The sequence below is a fragment of the Sebastes umbrosus genome, chromosome 17 (assembly GCF_015220745.1).
Source record: "Sebastes umbrosus isolate fSebUmb1 chromosome 17, fSebUmb1.pri, whole genome shotgun sequence".
NCBI classification, from domain to species: Eukaryota; Metazoa; Chordata; class Actinopteri; order Perciformes; family Sebastidae; genus Sebastes; species Sebastes umbrosus.
This window is the reverse complement of record NC_051285.1, coordinates 26140778-26167974: the sequence shown is the minus strand read 5'-3', so window position 1 is coordinate 26167974 and position 27197 is coordinate 26140778. Positions and strand designations below refer to the sequence as shown.

Here is a 27197-nt window from a genome sequence, read left to right as displayed (position 1 = left end):
TTTTACCTACACTGTAAAGCCCTTTGTGTTGACTCAGGAAGTGACTTTGTTTTAAAACATTGCAGCTTTTATTTGAACACTATATACAAACTGTAGCACTGCAAGGCACAGGACAGGAAGCTGCATCAACAAAAATTCCTATAAAACATGTCGATACCAAGACTTTATACAAAAAAAAATAGAATCAAAAGTGATCTGATAGACAAACTGATGCAGGTTCAGTTTTACAAATCACCAGCTTCATTGAATGTTGATGATTTGCTTAATTTTTTTCAACAATTTTCAAACACCGATCTGAAAATTCAACAAACAGAGGCTCCTGCATGGCGGCCTTCATCGCATCGTCTTTGCTGTCGGCGCTGTCGATGGAGCTCAGTAACTGTCTCAGATGGGAGTTGCAAAGAAGATCTCTCAGCTCTTTTGACTGACCTGTAGAGAAATTACTTTTTTAGTAAATACAAGTGTCAGATGAAGGAACATGTGGTGTGGTGCTGCTGCCAATAGTGTTAAGAGCAGATGAAAGGTACTGTTAGATTAATACCTAACAGCTGGAGCCTCTGCAGAGGCACTTTGTCAGTGACGTCATCTGCATGCAGAAGATCCTCAACAGACCACGTCTCTGCAAAGACAGGAAAGCAAAAAGTGCTTTTCATACAGGGCACTGGAAAATTCTGAAGGTTGAACTGTGGTATTTCAATCACTTCATCTCACAGCCTCTCTTTGCTGACTTAATCTACTAAAAGGGACAATTAACACAATTTTGATAACTTTAAATAACAAATATTTCCCACCACCTACCTACTCTAGTCTCTAACGCAGTGTAATGTATGCACAACTTGGTGATAATGGATTATTACAGTAGTATATTGTTTATTATCTATCTAAATACAGTATTGTTCACAATTCTCATAATTAAATAAGGTGCCCACCCTCACCTATTATAATATATTTAATTAGTGCTCTTGCTGGTTGATGAGGACACGCTATGCAAAGAAATAGAATCACAGGAATGATCAGAGAAATAATAACTTACCAGTGTTGAAAGAACCCGTAGCTCCAGGATCAGCAGGTGCAGACTGCTCAGCAGGAAGGCAAGTGTCTATGGACAAACAGAGAATTATGATGGTGGATCAGTGGATGACGAGCAGCGTAATATGTCCTCTGAGTGTCTAAACAGTACATCACTATAATACTGATATAAGCTCATTTACCTTTATGCCTCTTGTAACAGACAAGTGAACAACTGTAAGAGAAAAAAAAGAATTAAAAACAGAAATGTATCTGGCAGATCATGATAATCACCTCTGTGCAATACTAGATCAAGGTAATAAACAGTGACATCAGTACGTATATTAACATACTTTGTCTAATGTTAATGTGTTTAAATGTGATTATTCTAACAGGGGATGTTAACTTCCATCTATTAATAAGCAAGTAAGTGTTTCCTAATGTAAAAATCAGATTGATTAAATTAATGGATGAATTAATCCAATTCATGGTGTGGTTTATGACGTCAAAACGCAAATGGTTTTGACCAACGCAGGCTGCCGTCCCATGTGGTGTTGATGTCCACATTGGTTTTCACGTTTAACTTTAAGGACATTACTTTAAGTCAGTGACATGGTCTGTAATGCGCATATTTTTCTCGATTATGAAATCTTTGTTTTCCCATGTTTTGAAGTGAACATACTTACAAACGAACATTAAAGGTCCCATACCATGCTCATTTTCAGGTTCATACTTCATATTTTGTGTTTCTACTAGAACATGTTTACATGCTGTAATGTTCAAAAAACACTTTATTTTCCTCATACTGTCTGTCTGAATATACCTGCATTTACCGTCTGTCTGAAACGCTCCGTTTTAGTGCATTTCAATGGAACTGCAACAGAATTGCGTTACTAGGCAACAGCTTGGGTCCATGTTTACTTCTTGTCAGCTGATGTTATTCACATACACTGCAACAGGAAATAAACTGGGACACATTTAGAATGTTTACGTTTAAAACCGTGTAATGGTCGATATATTGTATATTTGTGACATCACAAATGGACAGAAATCCTGACGGCTTGTTTCAAACGCCGGTTTCTGAATACTGGCTGTGTGTTTTTCTCCGTATATTGAGCGCTTCGATACTTTCACAGTATTTATATAGCACTTAAACCCGCTGTGTAATATAAAAGACATGAAAATCTCACTTTTTACAATATGGGACCTTTAAGTTACAGCACTGTACCATAGTTTAGCTTTAATGTTAGCACTTAGGTGGATATAAAGCTGCTTTTTGTATTTATTTTTTACAATGTACAATTTTGAGTTATGTCCAACAAACTTACTGATGTGCCATAACAACAGAAGATAATCTGGCTACTGTGTGTGTCAAATAACTGTTTTTAATTTTAGCCAAACAACTTGGAAGCTAATAGTTAGCTAGCTCACAAACTAAAGTTATTTAAAGAGACTTACTATCTGATTTTGCAGGCTGGACATCTGTATTTCGGTGTCTGCTCTCTGCACACCCTGCATAACTGCATCCTGACGAGTAGAACAACAAATAAATGATGAAGAAAAATTCAGTTTATCTGCTAGGAAGCAGCAGATCACACATGTGTGAAGACCCGGAAGTTAATGAATATCGCTTCCGGTTGGGAAATCCTTCCTTCAAAATAAAAGCATGACTTCACCCACAGTTCAGCCTGCAGTCCAACTGCTTAAACCCAAACACTGGTATGAATGGCGAGCCTCTGGTTCAGCTGAAGAACAATTAACCTTTGCATTCATCTTTTATTTTTGTAACTTTTCAATCACTGCAGAGTACTTTACAAAACCTGCAGATGCATATACTGTATTTTGAATTGTCACTGCTTAGTCCTCATCGTCCAGTAAAAGACATATGATTTAGGAGCCTTATTGGACAGGGCAAACAGTGGTAGATGAAGTACCTTAAAGCCACACTTGAGTAAAAGTACAAATATCTAACTTGATATCAAATGTTTTGAAAATAAAAGTAAATGCTGTTAATAAAAAAGCAAGCAAGTCAGAATTTTGAGATTTATGATATTTTTCCTCTTAACATGTACACCACCTTAATAATGGAGGCTACATTACACCTGAAGAACAAAGTCTTCACAACTTAAAAGGATTTAAAGAACAAAATCCAGTTTTTCCAGCATGATCTGACATGCAGCTTATGTAAGGCTTTGAGAGCTCTTTGTTTGTACTTGCACATCACGTGAATTATGTAACTTGCAAGCTAGGATCGCTGATTCACCAAACCTGCATGCCTGCAATAGTAAGGAGTAACCAAGATGCTTAGGGGAAATGTATCGGAATAAAAGTACACATTTTATTTAGGAAAAATGTAGTGGAGTGAAAGGGAAAGTTGACAAAGTATAAAAACTCAAATAAAGTACAGATACTCCAGAAAAAAATACTAGGCTAAGTACTGTAACAAAGTATTACTTCTGTCAATTGATTTATCGCAAATGAATCACACATTTTTTATCTGTTCAAAATGTATCTTAAAGGGAGATATGCTTGATAAATATGCTCGCTTTATGCAAATGCATGTATATATTTATTATTGGAAATCAATTAACAACACAAAACAATGACAAACATTGTCCAGAAACCCTCACAGGTACTGCATTTAGCATAACAAAATATGCTCAAATCATAACATTGCAAACTGCAGCCCAACAGGCAACAACAGCTGTCAGTGTGTCAGTATGCTGACTTGACTATGACTTGCCCCAAACATGTGATTATCATGAAGTGGGCATGTCTGTAAAGGGGAGACTCGTGGGTACCCATAGAACCCATTTACATTCACATATCTGGAGGTCAGAGGTCAAGGGACCCTTTGAAAATGGCCATGACAGTTTTCCCTTGCCAAAATTTAGTGTATGTTTGGAGCGTTATTTTAACCTCCTTCGCGACAACCTATGACATGGTTGGTACAGATGGATTCCTCAGGTTTTCTAGTTTGATCCCAGTATCTTCACTCTAGCTTTAAAACTGAGCCTGGTACAACATCCGAAATATCAATTGCATTAAATGTGTTAAAGAAATTAGTGGCGTTAAAACGAATTTGTGTTACTGTGTAATTATTGCGTTAACGTTGACAGGCCTAGTTTGTTATGATAACAAATCTCTTTTCTAGGCTGCAGGCCACTTGAGCATTCTTGAAGGAGCTGCCTCTTGACCTTGATGTCTGCATGAGCATGACACTCCTCTGGGATACAAAAAGTAAACAGAGCCGGCCCTCATTCCTCCTGAGGGAGGGAGGAATCTATAGAGAGCAGGAAGATAGTTGGTCCTAATGTGAGGGACGGAGGAATAAATTCACAAAACAGTAACAAACCTGTAATGCAGCGTACTTAACAGAACTAAACATGTTGTATTAAAATACACATTTTCCATTGGTATCCAGTTATGAGCAACAGAAATAAAACAATCCAAACTGGTTTAATTAGCATCAGTTTTTATTGAATCAAAAATAATACAGTATAATATATTCCGCACCCACATAAATGATGACATCTATGTCTCTATATATATATATATATTTATCAAGCACAAACCACCACTGACCTATATAGCTCAACACAAACTATTCTTACACAGCTGTAACGTGAGAGTAGCAGGTCTTGCTACAGAGTATGGAATGGAGAGCCGTCTCGTGACTGATTGGTGGGCAGGTACCCGGTGTCACAGCGCTCCGTTCACTGGGTCAGGGAGGAAAGGCAGACAGCCGTGGCCGTAGTCAACATCAGGAATCCAACTTCTTTGTGTCCAGGTCTGTGTGCGTATCAGAATTAAATGGTCATCACAAATCACATCCTGTCATTATAGCCTTCTTCTTCATCTGCAGATTATTTGTCAGAATAATGTCAGAAAATAATGTTCATCACTATTTCCCAGAGTTGACACATTCCAGTTGTTAGTTTTGTCTGACCAACAGTCTAAAAGCCAAAGGGAAAAACAACTAAACAAGAAATTCTCACATTTGTGAACAGCAATTGTTTGGCGTTACAAAATTACTCAAATGAGTAAGCCTAATTATCTAAAATCACCTATTAATTTCCTGTTGGTTGACTAAGAGATTAATTGACTAATCGTTTTAGATTTTTTTTTTTTTTTTAACTATGCTGGCCTGAGTCAAATATCCAATTTTATCTAATCCAGTTTTTTTTTTTTTCAATTTTAAGGTATCTAAAGTATCATCACAGTTATTCCTCCTTTTATTATGATAAAAATAGAATAGGTGAATAAAACTTACAAAAATGGAAATGCTTGACCTATATGGCTCAGAAGGCATAGGCCATACAGGCGGTCACCTAGGGCGCCAAATAAAATTTAAAAAAATAATAGTTAAAAAGATGCCGGTGGGCGCCCTTAATCATTTTCTGCATTGAGGTAACAAATGAACTGCACCTTCCCGGCTGCAATTATTTGTTAATAAAAGTGTAAATTGTAGTGAAACTGACTTAACACTTTTAAGCCAACAATATCAGTGACCCATTGTTTATTTATGTTATAATAATAATAATAAAATCAAAAATATGTTTCATATTTATTATTGAATAATCATAATAATCATATTTAATTATCTAAATATAATAATAATAAAATAAATATATTTTTTGCATGTATTATTAAATAATCATAAAAATCATATTTAATTATATATAATAATAATAATAATAATAATAATAATAATAATAATAAAATACAATTTGTTTTTCATATTTATTATTAAATAATCACAAAAATCATATTTAATTATATAATAATAAAAATAAAAATAAATATATTTTTCATATTTATTATTAAATAATCATATTTAATTGTATATAATATAATAATAATAATAATAATAATAATAAAATACATTTTTCATACTTATTAAATAATCATAACAATCATATTTAATTATATATAATAACAATAATAATAATAATAATAATAATAATAATAATAAAATATATATTTTTGGCTAGATATGGCCTGTTATGGCTCTACCTATCAGAGTGACCTAACAGGTGGAACAAAACAAACTAGTATTACCAAACATAGATTGCAGCAATTAACTGTGATCACAACAACAGCAGACGTTGATCACCTGACACATTTATGGCAGTAATCTGCTTTCAGTCTGCAGGATCTCGTTGTTAGTTATGCAAATATCCCAGTAGGATGAGGTTGTTTTTCTCTATCACAAAGGGACGACTGTTGAACAAATAAAGAGGTTTTCAACACCGAATAAACACCAAATCTTCCAGACTATAAATGCACATAGTTACCTGTAAACATAAGGAGGTAATAGTCCATCAAGAAGAGCAGCTCTTGGTTCTCCTGCGCTTCATCTCGCTGTTGTGAAGTTTCTCAGCTATCTTCCTCTCGTGTCCTGCAGGGACATGGCGGTTTGTGTTCAGCTCGATCTCTCTCTTGGATCTGCCTTTTCCACAAGCATGACACGAGAACTCCAGCAGGTTATAGTAGTCGTATTGGTCGTAATATGTCTCCTCGAAGGAGACGAATCTTTCCATGTCTGTCGCCATCAGGAGACAAAGAGAGAGCAGTTCTTCTGTAGCAGACGAGTCTCTGAGTCTGTGAGTCTCTGAGAGTAAACAGATGAAGTCACTCTGTGTTTATATACAAGGAGTCACGTGATCACTGCTGGGCAGATTTCTGACTGAGGACATGTAGACCCATTGTTCTGGATATGTTGGAACATGTTGCTATTTTGTTCATATTATTTCCCTTTGTATGATTTTTTTGTTAACAAAGTTAACATTCATTTTAACAAATGCATTAATTTGTCTATTTATGAATAAAGATTTTATATTAATGTACTATACATCTATTGTAACATTTTGATGCTACATAAATGTTACATATAAGAACATTACATATTAAAATATATTTTGATCCATAATCTGAGTATCAGTAAATAACTGAATCATATATTAAAGGGACTGTTTGTAAGAATCAGAAATTGGTTGTAACAGCGACACCTGTGGACGTTAAGTCAACGAAAGTCAGCGTCCTGTTATTCGGGCTGTGTGTATTTCTCCATATATTGAGCGTTTTGATAGTTTAACAGTATTTAAAGCACTTAAACCTGCTTTATAATGTAAAAGACATGAACATCTCCCCTTTTTACAATATGGGACCTTTAAAGCCTGAAAAAATAGCCATGAGGAGGTGCAGGAGTCTAGTTTTCTCTCAGAGCACTTTAATTACAATATGCTGAAATGTTATTATGAACATTTTGCCCAATGATGCAAAAATATACTGCCTACTGACGCTTTAATATATATATATATATATATATATATATATATATATATGTTCATATATGGCCATATATCAGATTTTTGTCTGGGTTATATGCAGGGTCTGAAATTAAGTTTTTCCTCACCTGCCACTCTGGCAGGTCACTGAACATTTCTACCGGTCACTCAATTTATTTGTCTGCCACTCTTGAAATCTATGTAGAACGCTTTAGAATTGTAAACACTGAGTCAGTGGTACCAGACACTAGAAATATGGAATATATTATGTAACCTGACTATTTTAACTCAGGAATTGCCTTTTAAAAATAGCATTTCCTAATATAAGGCAATCCTATCTGCCATGGTGGTGGCAATATATAGGTATTGACGATAACTGTGATATTTAAAAACGAAATATTGATATCATGTTAATTATACACTATGATAATATTGTATAAATAATTCTGAGCCTCTTAAATAATTTGATATATACAGGTTTGGTTACAGACTCTCTCTCCACCTCCCTACACTTGTATTTTGAGTGTAATTCATTTGCCAAAAAAGAGTTAAAGATGAATTTGATTGATAGCTTGTTTTTTCCTCAAATTTTCTATAGAAATTGCAATAATATTGTTATCCTGAATTATATTGTCTACAATAATTGTGTTGCGAAAATTCTGAAAATCTGACTTGAAATTCTTACCTGCCACTGCCAACATTTACCCTGTATTTAGCAGGTGGCAGGTGCTAATTTAATTCCCTGGTTATATGAGATAAATAATTTAAAGGGACTGTTTGTAAGAATCAGAAATAATTGTTAACAGCGACACCTGTGGCCGATAAGTCAACGAAAGTCAGCGTCGGGCTCGCGCTTGCTCGCTCTAAATAGATATGAACGAGCATTGCTCAAAACAGTGAGGCAAAAAAAGCACAGCTCAGCTAAAACCACAATATCACTCTATATTTCACCTGCTGGGCAGTAATGTCAGCTGACCAGATGAAGGTCTCTCCATGAATCACTGCTGATCCTAGTGTTGAATTTTCCTGCTTCAGCCTCCCGACTGCGGCAGAAAGGAAAACACCGGCACCCGGTCGGAGACGATAACGTTTCTCGCTGTGGAGCCCTGTCACTTCACAAGACACGGGAAAACCTCTGTTGGTCTGGAGGAGCTGCAGCAGTTATTTCTGCACAAACGTCCACTGTACATTCACTAGATATTTTCAGAGCTAAACTAACTCTTCTGCAGTGTGGAGTGTGCGCGCATGCATGTGAGGTGGAGTGAGCTGAGTGAAGGCAAGCAGGCAGAGGAGCAGAGTACAGCAGAGACTCCGGCCCTGGAGACCAAAGCTACAGTCTCCCCCGCGTCCTCCGACCGTGGCCAACACTGTTTAACAGACGGGCTTCACTAGATACAACTTTGTGGTTTTGGTGCTTCCGTGTAGTTTGTGTTGGAGTCTCGTCTGAACAGCGTAGCCACACGCGAGCACGCATGATACACCGACCCGGGTGATTTATATGTGTAAGAAGTTACAAACAGTCCCTTTAAAGCCTGAAACAGAGCCATGAGGAGGTGCAGAAGTTTAGTTTTCTCTCAGAGCACTTTAATTACAATATGCTGAAAGGTTATTATGGATTTTTTGCCCAATGATGCAAAAAATATACTGCCTACTGCCGCTTTAATCTATGAACCATCCAGCTCCCAGAAAATTGCAGGACCGCTCCAACTCTGAGTTCTTTTAAATCAAAGCTTAAAACTTTCCTGTTTGCTGCTGCCTTTTATTAAACCAGATAATGATCTTATACTGCACTAGAGCTTTTACTCTTGTGTTATACTCTAATTTAACTTCTATCCTAGCTTGTTTTTATTTTCTAATCTTTAATGTTTTTATAACTGTTTTAATTATGTCTTAATGTTCTTTTGCACTTTTTCGCAATGTTCTTGAATGTTTATGTAAAGCACTTTGAATTGCCCTGTTGCTGAAATGTGCTATACAAATAAAGCTGCCTTGCCTTGCCTTTAATATATATGTTCATATATGGCCATATATCAGATTTTTGCATGGGTTATATGAGATAAATAATTTAACATTGTGCATTGTTATAAACCTATATATGACCTTATTTGCTTGCATATGATATGTGTGTCCTCATAGTGGTATATAAACCAGTGTTTATATGATGCCCTGTGTTTAGCTCCTCCTCCCAGCGGCCCCGCCCCTCACGGTGAATCACGTGCTGACGTCATCTCTCCACGTCGCAGTCTCTGTCTGTGTCTCCGGCAGCGCTCCGCTCTGCGTATGTATGCGTGTCTCCAGCTAAGGCCAGAGAGTGATGGCGGCGCCCGTCCTGAGAGTGTCCACCCCTCGGTGGGAGAGAATAGCCCGGCTTCTCGTCTGCCTGCTGGGCGTGCTGCTGTCTCTCTACGCCTTTCACGTGGAGCGGGAAACGGCTCGGGATCCCGGCTACACGGCTCTGTGCGACGTCAGCAGCTCCATCAGCTGTTCGAAGGTCTTCAGCTCGAGGTGATTTGAATTCAGTCAAAGAGCCGCTCAATGAGGCTGCTGCTCTCTGCTAGTGAGGCTGCTGCTCTGCTAGTGAGGCTGCTGCTCTCTGCTAGTGAGGCTGCTGCTCTGCTAGTGAGGCTGCTGCTCTCTGCTAGTGAGGCTGCTGCTCTCTGCTAGTGAGGCTGCTGCTCTGCTAGTGAGGCTGCTGCTCTCTGCTAGTGAGGCTGCTGCTCTGCTAGTGAGGCTGCTGCTCTCTGCTAGTGAGGCTGCTGCTCTCTGCTAGTGAGGCTGTTCTGCTAGTGAGGCTGCTGCTCTCTGCTAGTGAGGCTGCTGCTCTGCTAGTGAGGCTGCTGCTCTCTGCTAGTGAGGCTGCTGCTCTCTGCTAGTGAGGCTGTTCTGCTAGTGAGGCTGCTGCTCTCAGCTAGTGAGGCTGCTGTTCTCTGCTAGTGAGGCTGATGCTCTCTGCTAGTGAGGCTGATGCTCTCTGCTAGTGAGGCTGCTGCTTTCTGCTAGTGAGGCTGCTGCGCTCTGCTAGTGAGGCTGCTGCTCTCTGCTAGTGAGGATGCTGCTCTCTGCTAGTGAGGCTGATGCTCTCTGCTAGTGAGGCTGATGCTCTCTGCTAGTGAGGCTGATGCTCTCTGCTAGTGAGGCTGCTGCTCTCTGCTAGTGAGGCTGCTGCTCTCTGCTAGTTTGGCTGCTGCTCTCTGCTAGTGAGGCTGCTGCTGCTCTCTGCTAGTGAGGCTGCTGCTCTCTGCTAGTGAAGATACTCTGCTAGTGAGGCTGCTGCTCTGCTAGTGAGGCTCAATGAGGCTGCTGCTCTCTGCTAGTGAGGCTGCTCTCTGTTAGTGAGGCTCAATGAGGCTGCTGCTCTCTGCTAGTGAGGCTGCTGCTCTGCAAGAGAGGCTGCTGCTCTCTGCTAGTGAGGCTGCTCTCTGTTAGTGAGGCTCAATGAGGCTGCTGCTCTCTGCTAGTGAGGCTGCTCTCTGCTAGTGAAGCTGCTGCTCTGCTAGTGAGGCTGCTGCTCTCTGCTAGTGAGGCTCAGTGAGGCTGCTGCTCTCTGCTAGTGAAGCTGCTGCTCTCTGCTAGTGAGGCTCAGTGAGGCTGCTGCTCTCTGCTAGTGAAGCTGCTGCTCTCTGCTAGTGAGGCTGCTGCTCTCTGCTAGTGAGGCTGCTGCTCTCTGCTAGTGAGGCTCAGTGAGGCTGCTGCTCTCTGCTAGTGAGGCTGCTGCTCTCTGCTAGTGAGGCTGCTGCTCTCTGCTAGTGAGGCTGCTGCTCTCTGCTAGTGCTGTCTGGGCGGTTCGAACTGTCACTCTCAAGCTAGCAAAGGCTAACTGCAAACTATAACCACCGGCGTGCTTTTGAGCTGTTCATTAAATAACATGTCTGGAATAAGTTAACTTTTAGCTCACCATTCACCAAGCACACCATCAGCTACAATGAAGCTAACGCTGCTAACCGTTAGCTAACGTACACTTCTGTTAGCCAGTTAGCTATCAACGGCTGATCGTTGGTAGATTTAAACCAACCGTTAAGTTAGCTAACGGCAACTTAACGGTTGGTTTAAATTACCAACGATCAGCCGTTGGTAATTTAAACCAACCGTTAAGTTGCTGTAGCTAACGTTAACTGCTCTGTGTGTGAATGTGTATGAATGAGGTTACACATCTGTAACACCCAACTTTAGCATAAAAAGTTGCTGTTAGCTTGCTCAGACTAACGTTGTGTATTGTTGCTGAATGAGTTCATTCATTCCGCCCACTAGAACGGTGCTTTTTGGTGGTTAGCTGACTTCATTTTGATGAAATTGGGGGTAACTTTCTAAGCTAGCTAGCTCACGTTAGCTGTCAAGCTGCTGTCATTAGCAGCCTAACCCTATCTAGCTCAATGAAGCTAACTCTGCTAACCGTTAGCTAACCCATCTGTATACTTCTTTTAGCCAGTTAGCTACCAGCAGTCAGCCGTTGGTACAATAAACCAACCGTTAAGCTGGTTTTATTTATGAACGGCTGACCGTTGGTAAATTAAACCAACCGTTAAGTTGCTTAGCAACGTTAACTGCTCGTACTGCTCTGTGTATGAATGAGGTTACACATCTGTAACACCCAACTTTAGCACCAAAAGTTGATGTTAGCTTCCTCAGACTAACGTTATTGTTGCATGTGTGTTGTTTGCTGAATTAGTTCATTCATTCCGCCCACTAAAACTGCTTTTTTGGTGGTTAGCTGACTTATAAATTGGGGGTAACTTTCTAACCTGCTAGCTAGCTAGCTAACGTTAGCTGTCAAGCTGCTGTCATTAGCTGCCTAACCCTATCTAGCTCAATGAAGCTAACTCTGCTAACCGTTAGCTAACCCATCTGTATACTTCTGTTAGCCAGTTAGCTACCAACGGTCAGCCGTTAATTAAACTAACCGTTAAGTTGGTTTAATTTAAAAACCAACCGTTAAGTTGGTTTAAATTTACCAACGGTCAGCCGTTGGTAAATTTAAACCAACCGTTGGTTAGCTACCGTTAACTGCTCTGTATGAATGAGGTTACACATCTGTAACACCCAACTTTACCACACAAAGTTGATGTTAGCTTCCTCAGACTACCGTTATTGTTGCATGTGTGTTGTTTGCTGAATGAGTTCATTCATTCCGCCTACTCAAAACTGCTTTTTGGTGGTTAGCTGACTTCATTTTGATAAATTGGGGTAAGTTTCTGAGTTTCTAGCTCACGTTAGCTGTCAAGCTGCTGTCATTACCATGCTAATGTCACCGGGCAGCTATCATTCAGTCCAAGGGGTTAAACCAAACACCCATAGCTACCTGAAGAGACAGAGCAGAGGGCTGCACCAGAGGTCAGTGGAGGGGACTAGTTACAACATTAAAGTTTCACTGTTGCTAACCATCAATACCAGATAGATAAATGTGCCACAGCTACACAGATAAAAGCTGCTGCTGGAGTTTTACTCTAGTTATGTGTCCATTACAAGCAGTCATTTAAAAATACACCACTTTTACAGTCTTTAGATCACAGTTCTTTTATTAAAACAACTCTATTAAGTTCCCATACCAGTTTGACAGTGGGCAACTATGACTCAAAGGAACCCCACCTACTGACTCTGATAGATTCAGAGTCTTTGCGGGCCTTGAGCAAATACAAAGCATTCACAGGAATGTAACTTGTCTAGGACTTGTAAAGTGAGGGAGTATACTCACTGTCTGAGTATTAGAGACAGTCTTGCCTTTGTCACCTAAGATAAGCTGTTAAAGTATCAGCTATTTGATTACAATTAGTGCAATAAATGACTGAATGAAAGACATCATTTCTTCCCTCTCAATAGAGAATCTTAGCAGTGTCTAGGGATGTCACGGTACCAGAAATCTAGTAGTCGATACCAATACCAGTGATTTACACGATTCTCGATACCAATTCGATACCACGGTAAAAAACCCCAATAAATCCCATGTAATTCAACATGTACTCCTTTATTAAAACATTTGAACATTACAAAAAACAGACCTTTAAGTAATAAATAAAAAGAAACGTCTATTAACATTGCAAAACAGAACAGTGGCATGTAGCCTTCAAGTATTTAAAACAAACAATATTGTCTGGATGTCTGTCTTTGAGGTGCTTTGCTAAATTGGAAGTATTTCCTCCTTTGGAAAGAAAAGTACAACGGCACCGTTACTGCACCGCATACTGGTTTTTGCTAATCTATTATTACCCCTTGTAAATCCGCCTCGAATGCAAAGTACTTCCATACCCGATTCTTGATATTTGTTTTCTCAACGAGTTGAGGCGGAGGTAGCGCTGCAGCAGCTGCCATCTTTCACGTCTCTTATGTTCCGTTTGTTGTGTCCATTTATGTCTATGTTAAGCATCCTTGGGTTTCTTGAAAGGCGCTATATAAATCCAAGTTATTATTATTATTACGTCTCGTGTTGTTGTTTTTTTCGTTGCTGTTACGGCGTTCTTCTTCTTCCTTCATTTCACGGCAGATGAGAACATTTGTTACTGCCCCCATTAGATCCAGAAGAATCGCATCTCCAGTACCTACGCTCCGGTACCAAATGACCACTATAGGCATCGTTCGGTAAACATAACGAGTACCGTGACCTTTTTAGAATTTTGGTACCGAGTTGGTACCAAAGTATCGGTTCTCGTGACATCCCTAGCAGTGTCTGTTTCAGTCTAATCTCTAATGCCATCAATGTCTACAAAGTGAATACCCTATATTTGGTGATGCAGCTTATTGTATTTGTTTTGTGCATGCATCTGTTTGACATAACGTCTTGACAAACTAGCCAGAAGGTCTACTGTAGTGAAAATAACCAAAAGCATGACTGCCTGCAATGTGGGAAAACATCACATCATTTATTATACACTTGGAGAATAATTTCAAGTGGCAAATGGAATGAGATTGCATGCTATTTATTAAAAAAAAGACTTAAAAATGGTAACATACTCGTACAGAAGCTTTTAAATCGTATCATCCCCAACTCTTACTAGCATTCTTCCCAAATATTTTATAGCATCGTGTTTAGAAGTCGACTCTTGAGAAGTTTGCTGCCTTTTTGGTCAGGTCAAAGTCACGGTTTTTGGTCAAGAGATTTTATCTCAATTCGTTTTACCCAGTTACATAAATACAAACTCTGTGGCATAATTGGGCATGCGGTTGTGGTAAATGACAAGAAATACCACAAATGTCTGAGTTATTGAACCAGCCTCTTATCTCTAATGTTCACTAAAACATGAATAGTGATATACCTGTATAGTTGTACATAAAAAATATGTATGGATATAGATCAGTGTATATTCAGACATTTTCAAATTATCTACAGTTCTTCTATGCTGGAACTCAGGAACTAGAAAGACTGTTTCTGACTACGTAAAAAAAAGTGTGTGAAAAACCTGTTTACTGAACATGTTGAATAAGTTCCCACTGAGTGAAACTCGTGCTGCTTTTAAATAGCCTAAGCATATGACTGCACTCCTATCTTATCTTTTGGTGTGCTGGATGTCGTGGTTTTCTTGGAAAGAAAAATCCATCGGCACATAAAAATATTGTGACAAACTTAAAGCAGCAGTGGGTAGAATTGGAGCAAATATGATTTAAAAAGTTATTTTTATGAAACGATAGTATCTAAGACAGGTAATATGAAAAAAATCACATTCCTCTGTGTCCTCCGGTGCTCCTAATGGCATGTGCAAGATTTCACAGACCGGAGGAAAACAACGAATCAGAGTCGAGCTGAGGCCTGTACTACGAAGCGAGTTCAACATACCCAGGGTATCTTCTCGTTATCTGGCTTCACTAACCCTAACAACCGAGATCACACTAAGCGGTCCTACAAAGGTGGTTATCAACTTGGTAAATCAACCCAGGGTTTCTCAGTCTGGTTATGAGCGCGTTCACATGAACAGGGAGGTGTTTGCAGCATCTGACCAATCACAGACATGGACAAGTCCATAAAATTTGCAGAGCGGAACATTTTACAAAGGGTAAACTATATTAGACAAATACGAAGAAATTAAACACATAATCCAGGCTAAAAGTAACACAGTTGAAGCTGCTAAATGCAGGAAGAAACAGCTGGCAAAAGAAAAAACTCCCTATGTGTGAATGCGTAAATTAACAGACTTATTAATTTAACGGAACACTCAAAAGTAAGATATACTCGTCTAGATATAAATAGCTTTTTAATGTACAACGGATGACTGGATTACACCTACTCATGCCCAGTAATAACATTGCGGCTTGTATGACTATCTGAACCTTCTTTCAACTGCGTCCCCCCCCTCTCAGGTGGTGTGAAACGGACTCAAGAGGAAGTTAAAAAATAATTATGAAAATATAATTCAAAGTGGTAAGCAACCACAGCATACAGCCAGCTGTCCTTCCTGCATTTGTCAGTTTAAACTGTGTTGTTTTTAGCCTGGATTATGACTTAAACTTCTTCATATGTGTGTAATATTACCATACGATCCGCTCACTGAGCTTTGATTGGTCAGTAGGCGGTGCTTTTATACGAGTTGATCTCTTATCTGGAACATAACCTGCTCCGGAGCAGGTTAGGTGTTCAGCATCAGTTACCATGGCGATCTACCCTGGTAAGAAGTGATCCACCTTCGTAGGAAGGAAAACCCTAAAGGGATAGCTGAAGTTACCTCGATAACGCTAAATCCTGCTTCGTAGTACAGGCCTCTGGAGCCTTGCCGTCTCTGAGCAGCTGTCAATCACTCGCGAACTCCGATCAAACGGTCAAACTAGGCAGCGCTGATCAAATATGAATCAATATTCTGTTACTGTAATGCCTATTTCTCTCCTCAAAAGTTTTCAGGAAAATCTTGTAGTGTACTGTTTAGCTGTAAAATGAGAAAGTTTGTGACCTGGCAGCCATGTTGAGATCAGTTGAGAAAATACCAAGCACCACCCACCAGCCGGAGCAAACTTTTTCATTTTACAGCGAAAAACATTCTGCCTACCCCCACTTTAACAGTTTCACAGCAGGGCAAAAGCTTCCGTTTTACTAGAGCACAAACTGGAACAAGACCTTGTATGTTGCGTAGGTTTAGTGGTGAACAACAGGTGGGAATGAGAGAATATTTCATCAGCACCAGTGGTTGCGCCACAGGCAAATTAAATGTCACCCTCTTGAGACAGTATTAATAGAGTTCTTAACATCAGACAAACTCAATAAAAGGGTTGCCTTTTTACAGGCTCTCATCTGTCACGCGCACCAAAGAATTTGGTACTGCAGGTACTGCAGCATTTAGCATGAAAAATATGCTCAAATCATAACATGACAAACTACAGCCCAACAGGCAACAACAGCTGTCAGTGTGTCAGTGTGTCAGTGTGCTGACTTGACTATGACTTGCCCCAAACTGCATGTGATTATCATAAAGTGGGCATGTCTGTAAAGGGGAGACTCGTGGGTACCCATAGAACCCATTTTCATTCACATATCTTGAGGTCAGAGGTCAAGGGACCCCTTTGAAAATGGCCATGTCAGTTTTTCCTTACCAAAATTAAGCGTAAGTTTACAGCGTTATTTAGAAAAAAATCTGAGCCTGCTACAACCTCAGTAATCGCAATTTGCATTAATACGTTAAAGAAATTAATGGCGTTAAAATTAATTTGCGTTAACGCCTTATTATCGTGACAGACCTACCTAAAACACAATTTTGCTAAAAAGCGAACCTCACCCAGTCGGTACTTCAAGTTCCTAAACAACAAACCAATTAGGAAGACCTGGGTCTGATTGCTGCATACTATTTTCTTTTTATCCCATCTCCACTCATTTAGTTTGACTCATTTGGTTTTGAGTTGAGCTGTTTAGTTTGTTCATTTCTGTCCTCCTGAGGTCAAATTGTAACCGCCTTCTCTGCTGATGTTTCCGTGTGGTCTAGGTGGGGTCGAGGATTTGGACTCCTGGGCTCAATTTTTGGAAATGACAGCGCACTGAACCAACCCAACAGTGTCTACGGGATCGCCTTTTATGCCTTTCAGCTCCTACTAGGTAAGCTGTCATTTTATTCAGGGTAATCTGTTGGTATTGCAGGTGACAAATCTCCCAAGCCATGGCTCTAGCAACTAGTGCTGACTCAACACTTTGCCTTCCTCTGTCATGGCTGCATTTTCCCAAACCTGACTCACATGACACATGAGATCATATTTAGCGGTCATGTATAAATATAACTAAATAGATAACTTGAAAGCTTGTACTTTCAGTCACCTGACTGAACTGCAGTCAATATTTAGATTTATTTGGACTTATTTTTTAATCTATTTCTACTAAGATTTAGGGGTATAAGAAAATATTGAGTATAGCGATATTACGTTTTGTGATACTGTATTGATTCTCAAAAACACCATATCGATCTTTGATTAATAGTTTACATGCAAAGATGAATTGTGCCCTCTCAATGTAGTGCTATGATATTTGATGTTACAGGGACTGTGATAAATGCAATTGCAGATGCCACTGTTCTGATTGCATAAAAAAAAGTCAACTTTTTTTAAACTCAGATTTTATGCATGTGACAGTTTTTCTAAAATTAGATTTAAAAAATTGCAATATATCGCCTTGCCTACACTATCGCAATATATTGAAACATAACCCCTGTATCATGTATCTTTCTTGCCAATATCCAATAATAGTGTAATTTGGCACTGTCCGTTCAGAGTAATCATACATATTTTTCCATATGTGTGACTTGTTTTAACTCGTCCCCTCAGTACATTGATGGTGTCGCAGACTCAGTCATGCTGGTTCGACATGATGTTTGCCTGCTGAGTGGCCTGTAGGCCTCCCTGGCCACCTGGCGCTGGCACAGAACAAGAGGTCCTTTTAGCCACAGCAGTTAGCACTCATTTGACTAACACAATAGCAGCCCAGTTAAACCAAACTGCTACAGCGGGTCAAGATTTCCATATTTAAGGCAAGAGCACTCAGTTTCAGAAGTTTCATTATTTTTACAGCCTTGGACCGTTTATCCTCGGATTAATGCCGGTGTACAGCATTTGACTACTGTCAAAAATGACTTAACTGTACACTCAAATGTTGAAATGAAACGTCAAATTAATGCTATAGTTGTGCCTTTTCCCGTTATATTTTCCTTTATTGTAATTTAGTGTTATGACGAGAATATGGGTGGGCAATGTGGATAAAATCCTCTTTTTATCACAATAAAAATGTACATTTACATTACCATTTTATATTTACTTATGTTTATATTTAAGCTCTATATTTTAACTGCACTATTTTATGCCTTAGATTGGCTTTTACATTTGCTTGTGTTATTTCTCCTTTTCTATGTACATATTTTATGAGCATAGTTGAAGGAATCGGAGACTAAAGATTTTCATTGCCAATGACTGCTTTGCTGGAATTGACAAAAGACAAATACAGAACCTTTAACAATGTGGAAAAATATCATGATATAGTACATTTTCACGAAAATCAATTGAGAATCTGTAAAAGGATGAAATAACCACATTAATATTTGTTTTGTCTGGTATTTAGTTTGCTGGATTATCCAAAAACAAATTACTTCATCACAATTGTGTAAATATCATAGAGATAATAATACAATACGTCCATAAAGCAGTTCTGCTCATTGATTTTGCGACATTGCCCACACTGGTCTAATACACCCAGAGATATTAATAGTTACAGGACATTACACGTCATGGAAAAATCTTTTGACATTTGACAAATTAATCTCACCTGATGGTATATAATTTGTCTTGTATTGTTTATATCATCCAACCCTAGAAGAGGACATACTGTCAGAATGTGTTCTGGTCATTTCCCATGCTAAAAGAGACCTCTCCTGTACTACTACAACTTTATAAATGTCTGGTAGTGATTGATGTTACCACCTGAATGAGCCCCCAGTGGTGGAAGAAGTACTTCAATCTTTTACTGAAGTAAAAGTAGCAATGCTGCAGTGTAGAAATACCATTACAAACATTCAAAGTTTGACTTGAGTAAAAGTACAAAAGTACCAAAAGTAAAAATAATCACAATGCAGAATGGCCCATTTCCAAATAATATGCAGCATATTGGATTATAATGACTCAGTGAATTAAATGTATTTATTAAATCAAGTTTCTTTAATGAATATAACTCGTCAGTTTTGTCAACATAAACATTATGATGACATTGTGACGGAGCCGCCAAGTGAATGCAGATATGATCTTTTTCTTGTTGTGCTGTAAAATAATGTTATTTTTGAAAGGCTAAACGCCAGAAAATATGGATTGAAGCTGAATATTTTGGTATAGATTTTGCTAATAAGACGCACAAATATATATCTTTTTCAATAGTTTTGCATACAGACTTTTGTAAAAAATAATTATGATTTTTAGTTCAGTATTTATGGATTAGATTTAGTTTTGATAATCTGTATCTGCAAAGTAACAAGTAAGTAAAGCTTTGAAATAAATGTAGTGGAGTATTTGCCTCTGAGTTGTTGTGAAGTAGAAGTATAAAGTCACATAAAATAGAATTACTACAATTAAAGTACAAGTACCTCAAAATTACACTTAAGTGCAGTACTTGAGTAACTCCCCACTGCATTGTATTTATGTCAGGATTTCATAATCTATCATTAATAATCACTGAAACAGACAACGTGTAATCACTGATTTTATTTGGACACTCATTATATTAAATCCAGCATGCCTGTTATTAACGCCTCTCTGTGGTTTCACAGTGAGCCGTTACAGCCCTCAGACAAGTTCATTCATGCCTTAAGAACTGTCAATCTGTGTGACTCACGCATGATGTGCAGACATACCAGCAGCTGTTCACCTGGGTATCCTGCCTGTAAACTTTGAAAGTCGTCAGATTACTGTTCTGTTCACACTACACAACTTGCTGTCTTGTAATCTGGAGTCTTTAAGTCGTTGTGATTTTCATACTACATGACTGACCGGCGACGGGGGGTCACACACTACAAGATCTCTCACTGGGAGGAATCCCAGATGACGTATCAAAACTATGTTTTGTCACGAAAACACATGTTCACATAATAGCCTGTTTCCACATGTCTTTAAAGGGGAACTACGCCCATTTTAAAAATTTTATCCTATTGTCTTAGACAGTCAAAAAAATATGAGTAAGCATGAACAACTTTCTCCCAAATCCAAAAACTTGTCGGCGAGCAAAAAATCAGGGTTGAAGTTGTGTAGTGTGAACTAGGCATAAGAGAACCCAAAAACCGACTGTTTCATTTTCAGGTATACAACAGTAACAACATTGTTACGAACCTAATGAAATGTCACAAACACAAATACTGAGGAAACTTGGCCTTAGAACTATGACTGCACCTCATGTGACAACAGAATAATATGAGCAGTCTATTCAGTGTTTAAGCTGAATGTCATCACGAGGAGGCTGGTTACATAAATAGAGAACTATCTGACGCTGAAAGCTCTGAGGAAACAGCAGAGTCATCAGGTTACTTGTGTGTTCTAAGGTTGTCTTTTTTATTTTTTTAACAGTTATTTGCCTAAGCTCTAGTTTGTGTTTCTCGCCGTAGGAATGACTGTCAGTGCAATGGCTGCCCTTATTCTCATGACGACATCCATCTTATCGGTGGTGGGTTCGCTCTACCTGGGCTACATCCTCTACTTTGTCCTAAAGGACCTCTGCATCATCTGCATCACCACATACGCGCTGAACTTCATTCTCTTTATTCTCAACTACAAGCGACTGGTTTACTTGAACGAAGCCTGGAAGCAGCAGCTTCAGGCCAAGGAGGACTAAGCTGTCGAGAACGGCAAGAAAAATGCGATAAACAAACAAACAAACAAAAAGAAAAAAAAGAAACGTGACCTCTGAACATTTGACTTGCCACCAGGAGACCTTGCTTCCAAACAATGTTTATTCTGCTGTGTGTTCAAAAAAAATGAAGAAATTTAACTTAAATGTTGGGGCCTGACATCTCAATGTTGCAAACACGGAAGGATTTGTAAGTGAAAGATGATTTTTTTTTTTTTCTTTAATTTCTTTTTCCTTGTTTAACATTGTACTCACTTAAGGACGGGGCTGGCTGTGTGTGTGTGCGTGTGTGTGGGGAAACACATCAACCCGAGCAAGCAGAGGCAGAAACGACGGAGGACAGCTCTCTTTTGAACAAAAAGGATCGCAGAATGGAAGAAAACGGGACATTAAAGGGGTTTACTTGAAACGGTTAGAACGGTCCTATTACTGCACAGAGGATCTGCACTAAAAACTCGGAACCGAATAATGGGTCCCCAAATTAGAAAAACACTCATTAGGTTATCGTACAGTTTGCAGATAAGGTTCTACGGCGGGGCGGGAGGGTTGGCAGGGGGGCAAAACGATTAACATTTATACCGAGTAGTTTCTTTTCATGTTTACACTTTGTAGTACGTTTCTTTTATGAAGAGGACCACTAAAATTAAACACAGGACAATGTGAGATATTGTGTGTAGATCAGTCAGATTTGTTTGTTTTGCAATTCTGTAAATAGCTGCTGAGCAATATTCCAGGCTAGATTGTGATTTAGTGTTGACACAAACCTTTAAGGAAAAACAAACCCCACCAACGAAACAGGAGAAAACATCTGGAACAAACAGTGATAAAGGTCACGGTTAGGTGAAGATGTGCTCGGGACATCTTCCGTCCCGTAAACCTGGTCAGGCATGCGGTTCAGAGTTCTTTGTTGTAAGTGGTTCTTGTTTCATCTGATGCCACCGACACAAGTCTTTTAAACAGAACTTCTTTTCACCAAGTTTGCATAAAGGCACCCTCACTCTTTTTTTTCTTTCTTTTTTTTGTGTGAAAAGCATTCCTGACCTCCACACAAGTGGGATCCATAAAGACTTATGTGCCTAAAGGAGTGTTAAGGTGAATTACCTTAATTTCTTTTTTTTTTTTTTTTTTTTTTTTTACGTTTTGGGCGTTGGGTGGGGGGGTAATGTTATGTTAACACCAGTTCTGCTCGTTTGTTTTATTGTCACAGGTCCAAGGCTTTATTTTTATGATCACAGTTTTGTAAATTAAGATACCAGTGAAGTGTTTCTCCCTCCCTAATAGAGTCTCATGAGGTAGCGAAAGGCTGCTACACTGTGATTGTCTGCTGAAGTGTAGAGTGAGAGCCCCGGCGGCGGAGGCGTCTCTTATCTTGCTGTTTTTAATTGCGTTGATGCTCATCTGGCTTTTGTTCACTGTCCAGCCTGTGTACATTTGATGTCAATTGAACAGTAACGGTGATCTTGCCAAGCTGAGTTACAGTTCATTTGCAGGATGTGAACAAAACTTGTCATGTTTTACGTTGACACGAGCGGCAGAAGCGTAACAAGGTGTAAGAAAACAAAAAACAGTATGTTAAGCCATATGTGGGATTTTTGCTCCAGAAGGAAAGATATCCAGGTCGCTGACAGACACTGAAGCTTTTCATGAAGTGGCTGATCTCTAACATAGCAAGGTTTGTACAGAGAGAGATCACAGTATGGGGGAAAAGCAACCACACCTGGTAGTGGCTTTGCTAGAAATCCACAGCATTGCCAGTTCAGTTCAGCACCGAGTAGGACCGTTGTCTCTTTTCCATCCAGAATCCACTGATTTTAAAGCATCCTACGTGTCAGATGCATGGTACACTATCTCCTGGCTTTAAACATATGTTGGCACATCGGACAATCTTACACACACTGTCAAAGATCCAGAAGAGTCGTAGTAATAACTGTAATAATGTGATTAATCTGTGGTGTTAAACCAGCTTGTTAATAGTTTCCATCACTGCTAGTCTCTATGCCCCTCCACTTTAATAGCATTCAAGTTCTCCCTGACAGTTTGTGTGTGGGGCGGGGGTTGTTTTAAGTATTGATGATGGCGACTGCCAGGAAAGTAATCTCAGTGACGTGCTTCCTGTGATAACATATGAAGTCATCGCTCGTCTATGAGAATGGGACTTGAGGTGGTACTTTTTTTCCCCCCCAGGATATTGTCAATGTGAAATTGTCTGTTTGTGCATGTTGTAACCCATTTACTACTTCTCATATATAGACTGTGTTACATTAATGTTACTCATTTTCCAAAGCATAATGTGTGCTATATATTTGAGATAGTTTTTTCCTGTACACCAGGCAGACAATGGTTTCCATTCATTTCACTATGTGATGAAACACACTTTAAGAGATGCTTCCAGCACTTAATCTCCCTCACAGAGAAGCTTGTATATACTGTTCACTATGTCAATGTTTGTCCTTTGGGTTTCAGTATAACCGAGAAATGTGATGCAGTTTGGCAGCCTGCTAGCCACTAAATCACTAAATGGATAACCAAACTTAAAGGAGTGCTCCACCAATTTAGCATACAATCCTATAGACCCTCTTACAGCCGACATCATGGGTACGTCACGGTGTTGTTAGCTGGAGGCAATACAGAGGAAAGACTGAAGGCAAACACAAATCCCCTCAGAGTAGTAGGCTAAAGTTACACATCAAAAATGTCATCTTGCTGTGTTGTTGGGTGCAAGAATCGATATTGCATGCAAGCTACAATATTGGCGAAGAGAGAAAATGTTGCTAATAATTTAGCTAAGGTTAGCAGAAGTTAGCCTTCTTCTAATCGTAGCATCACGTTAGCTAAGTTATTCTGCCTCCACCTACGCTCTGCCCAGAAAAATACGTCACCATGTGTACTAACATAAAAGGGGTTTATAACATTTATTCCAAATCGATGCAGCAAAACCAGAGTCATTTTTTATTCCATGCATTCTTCTTGTCAAAACATGGTGCCTACATTACCCACAATACAACTCGACCACCGACAGCTCGGCCAGAGATTCGTGCTGTATGCTAGTAGTGGCTAACGTAGTGAAAGGTACAACTTTTTTCACATATGCAGTAATACCCCCCAACACCTGTAAACATAGTATGATGTGTACAATCTGTGGAGTTCCCCTTTAAAACACATTTAAAGTTTCATGCCATACAGAAAAGAATGGGAACCAATGGCTGCCTGGAAGAGAAACTCCGTAGGATTTGCCTTGGAAAATGGTTGGCGGTTATGTTACGGTGACATGATTGGTAGTAAACTGGCAAATAAAACATGCAAGCACCAGTACAGTTCTTTTTAACAAACTCTATGGTCCTCAACGGAATGATTCAAATGTTTGCATCATTTCTTAGCAAGTCATCTTTAAGATCTTCCTTATACAGTATTGCCTTGTCAGGCTTACATCAGGTTCTGTTTCATCTCAGCTCAGAATAAGATTAACAATCGCACTGTTTCGTCTTCGTCCTTTGTCTGGGAAAGCCTGTGTGCACTCACATATAAAAGACAAGTCTCCTATGGATTCACTTGCACAAGTCAAACTGACATAACTTGCTAGTTTTTGTGGCAACAAATCTGGGTCCTGTGAGTATCGACCATAGAACTGACTAGTGTACAGTGGGTAGCCTATCATTTCGTTCATAATTCCAGTCATATGCAAGCCTATGACGCTAGTTGTGCGCAGTTACTTTAAAGAAATGGGTATAAGGAATTTGGATGTTGAGTCAAAAGTGTGAAATATTTGGCTGGTAACACATGTTGTGTGATGATTTAATGTCAAAAAGAAGGTCAAAAATGATCGATACTGCATTCTCATGAATATTCATTTAGGCCCTGAGGTATAAACTGCCATGTTAGTTGCATCACCAATGCCAACAAAAGTGCCTTCTGTTTGATCACTAGGCCTTGAGCCAAAGACGAGCAACAGTAATAGCCTTGTAAAATGAAGAATGGTAACTGTAACAGGCACGTCTGCTTGCCTTCCTTAAAATGTAATCTGATAAATTGGCAATTCCCAAAGATTTGATATCCAGTATCGGTGCAAAAATCCATTCAGAAATTGCCAGACAAAATGCCCCGTCAAATCAATGGTCGTTCCCTTTTTCCCCTCTGAACTCCACTATATAATTCTCATCTTTATTTTGTCTAGCTAGGACATGTTTGTTAGCTAAGAATACACTCTGTTTAAACTACATGATTGTAATGTTCTTTTTTCATCATTAATTATGCCCTTTAGCTGTATAGACTGTTAACATTCTGGGTTATTTTAGTAAAAAAAAGAAAAAACGTTGAGGGGTTGGAGGGCTAGGAATCCATGTGTCAGCATAAAATGTTTATTCAATTTCTTTGTGGAGGAAAACTTACTGGGTTTGCTTCTGTATTGCCAAATATGTTTTAAAATGCTGTATTTTCTTACATGGAAAAGTGTTACATGAATGGTAGGAGGGTGCAAAAAAAATAAATAATCTGTTTAAATCCATCTTACCTTAAGGGAAAACTGTGGAAAAGGTTGACATGAGAACATTTTTAATTGTGTCATTGTCATGTGGAAATGATCTACCATTAAAACATTCCCTCTGAAACCACCTGTCATTTTAAGTTATTTGAATAAAATGAAATGCTGTTAAACTAAACTGAAAGGGAATCACTGCGATGTTTATGTTGTTACTGTGACATTAAAGGTCTGTCTCTGAATAGTCAGGTTGTGAATATTAAAACTGCCTTTGCTTGCTATACTCATTCATACTTTACCTTGCACTGCAGCTGGAGTCACGAGATCGCGAGATCCTATATCGCACGGAAATCAGTCTCGTCAGGCTTCAAGTAATGTGTTTGTGTGTGTGTGACAACACGGGACAACTGTTAGTTCTAAACAACTATGGCGGCTCCTGAAGAGGTTAGTGTAGCTGCAATAGCATCAGTTCTATCAGAACTGGAGTATTTCTCTTTTGAAAGAAGAGCAAAGAATGGCACTGAAGGCTTTTCTTGATGGAAAAGATGTTTTCACTGTTCTCCGGACTGGCTTCGGCAAGAGTTTGATTGACAGATGATTCATCCAATCACCTGCCAAGTATTTTATGAAAGTTCCTGCCCTTTTCCAATGACGGCTTCTGAAATAGTTCTGTGTAACAAACCATCTGGCTGATCAGGTTAAAGGACCAATGTGTAACATTTAGGGGGATCTATCGGCAGAATATAATATTAATAAGAGTTTTCTTTAGTGGATAATCACACAAAAATAAGAATCGCTGTGTTTTCGTTACCTTAGAACACTGGTTCTCAAACTCAAAGCTTAATGTATAAAAATACTTTAAGCTCATTGTAACTAGTCTCTTATCAAATCTTTTATTTTCTTTTTTTTTTTTAGGAATGTACAAAGCCGTAGTAATTTAGATAAAGTAATTTCCCTAAATCTGGTAATTTTGGGGGTTTTGGCACTTTGAGTGTTTAAGTTCTTATTTTAACATTTAATTATGTTTTTCTGAAATCTAAACCATATAGATTTAAGAGAGAGAGATTGAAACATTCACATTCAACAACCGAAAACAATATTCGATGCAGATGCAATAAAATGCAATTGAACGCAAAGCTTATGTGACATAGGATATTAAAAATATATGTACTGTATGTGAACAATATACTGTATCCCTCCAGTTAAAGTGTGTCTGAACCTCTAAGTCACCGTGACTATTAACAAGTCTGTTTAATAATCAGCCGTTTATTGGATCAGTTTATTGGATTAGTTTATTATTTCAAGGAAGTTATTGAAAGAGCGGTTTGCTTAATGACACATCGGACGCCAGTTCAACAATGATTGTGTAGAAAGCAATTACAGCTGAACCCAATCCAAGAAAAGCACTACAAATACAAGTGCCAAAAAAGGCGTTTATCAGATGTCTAAATCTTGTAAGTAAGTGTGCTACTGTATGTTTGAAAGGAATCTAAAGCGGAGTCTAAATAGTCAGTATTTGTCCAGCTGTGACACGGAGGTCGCACCTGTGATGAGGGTGTGATGCAAAGTCACTGATAGTAAAAAGAAAAATCTGATTGCAGTCACGCCACCTTTGACAATCAACACGCCACTTAACCCTTCAGGTGTATGTTGA

General features: G+C 38.9%; 2 protein-coding genes and 1 long non-coding RNA gene across 3 annotated transcripts; 1 reads left to right on the top strand and 2 right to left on the bottom strand.

The window, feature by feature from the left end:
- Window positions 1–45: 45 nt before the first annotated feature.
- znhit3 (zinc finger, HIT-type containing 3) lies at window positions 46–2661 on the bottom strand. Its single transcript, XM_037749224.1, has 5 exons — window positions 2467–2661; window positions 1212–1243; window positions 1034–1099; window positions 542–619; window positions 46–429 (listed from the first exon to the last, which is right to left on the bottom strand). Exons 1-5 carry the CDS (start codon window positions 2532–2534, stop codon window positions 263–265), a joined length of 411 nt encoding a protein of 136 aa, XP_037605152.1. The 5' UTR covers window positions 2535–2661; the 3' UTR covers window positions 46–262.
- Window positions 2662–4466: 1805 nt separating this feature from the next.
- Window positions 4467–6338, bottom strand: LOC119476346. The gene is made up of 3 exons (XR_005204002.1): window positions 6306–6338; window positions 6125–6231; window positions 4467–4800 (listed from the first exon to the last, which is right to left on the bottom strand). It is a non-coding gene; the product is annotated as an uncharacterized LOC119476346 (long non-coding RNA).
- A 3129-nt stretch (window positions 6339–9467) lies between these two features.
- On the top strand, window positions 9468–25676 carry vkorc1l1 (vitamin K epoxide reductase complex, subunit 1-like 1). The gene is made up of 3 exons (XM_037748544.1): window positions 9468–9803; window positions 17189–17298; window positions 20828–25676. The coding sequence occupies exons 1-3, from the start codon at window positions 9613–9615 to the stop codon at window positions 21052–21054; spliced, it is 528 nt and encodes a 175-aa protein (XP_037604472.1). The 5' UTR covers window positions 9468–9612; the 3' UTR covers window positions 21055–25676.
- Window positions 25677–27197: the final 1521 nt, after the last annotated feature.

Coding starts and splice junctions, on each gene's coding strand:
- znhit3 (XM_037749224.1), bottom strand. CDS start 2,534: ATGCAGTTATGCAGGGTGTGCAGAGAGCAGACACCGAAATACAGATGT. Junction 1,100..1,211: donor CTGTTACAAGAGGCATAAAG/GTAAATGAGCTT, acceptor GTTTGTCCATAG/ACACTTGCCTTCCTGCTGAG. Junction 430..541: donor GCAGAGGCTCCAGCTGTTAG/GTATTAATCTAA, acceptor ATTTCTCTACAG/GTCAGTCAAAAGAGCTGAGA.
- vkorc1l1 (XM_037748544.1), top strand. CDS start 9,613: ATGGCGGCGCCCGTCCTGAGAGTGTCCACCCCTCGGTGGGAGAGAATA. Junction 9,804..17,188: donor TCGAAGGTCTTCAGCTCGAG/GTGATTTGAATT, acceptor CGTGTGGTCTAG/GTGGGGTCGAGGATTTGGAC. Junction 17,299..20,827: donor TGCCTTTCAGCTCCTACTAG/GTAAGCTGTCAT, acceptor TTCTCGCCGTAG/GAATGACTGTCAGTGCAATG.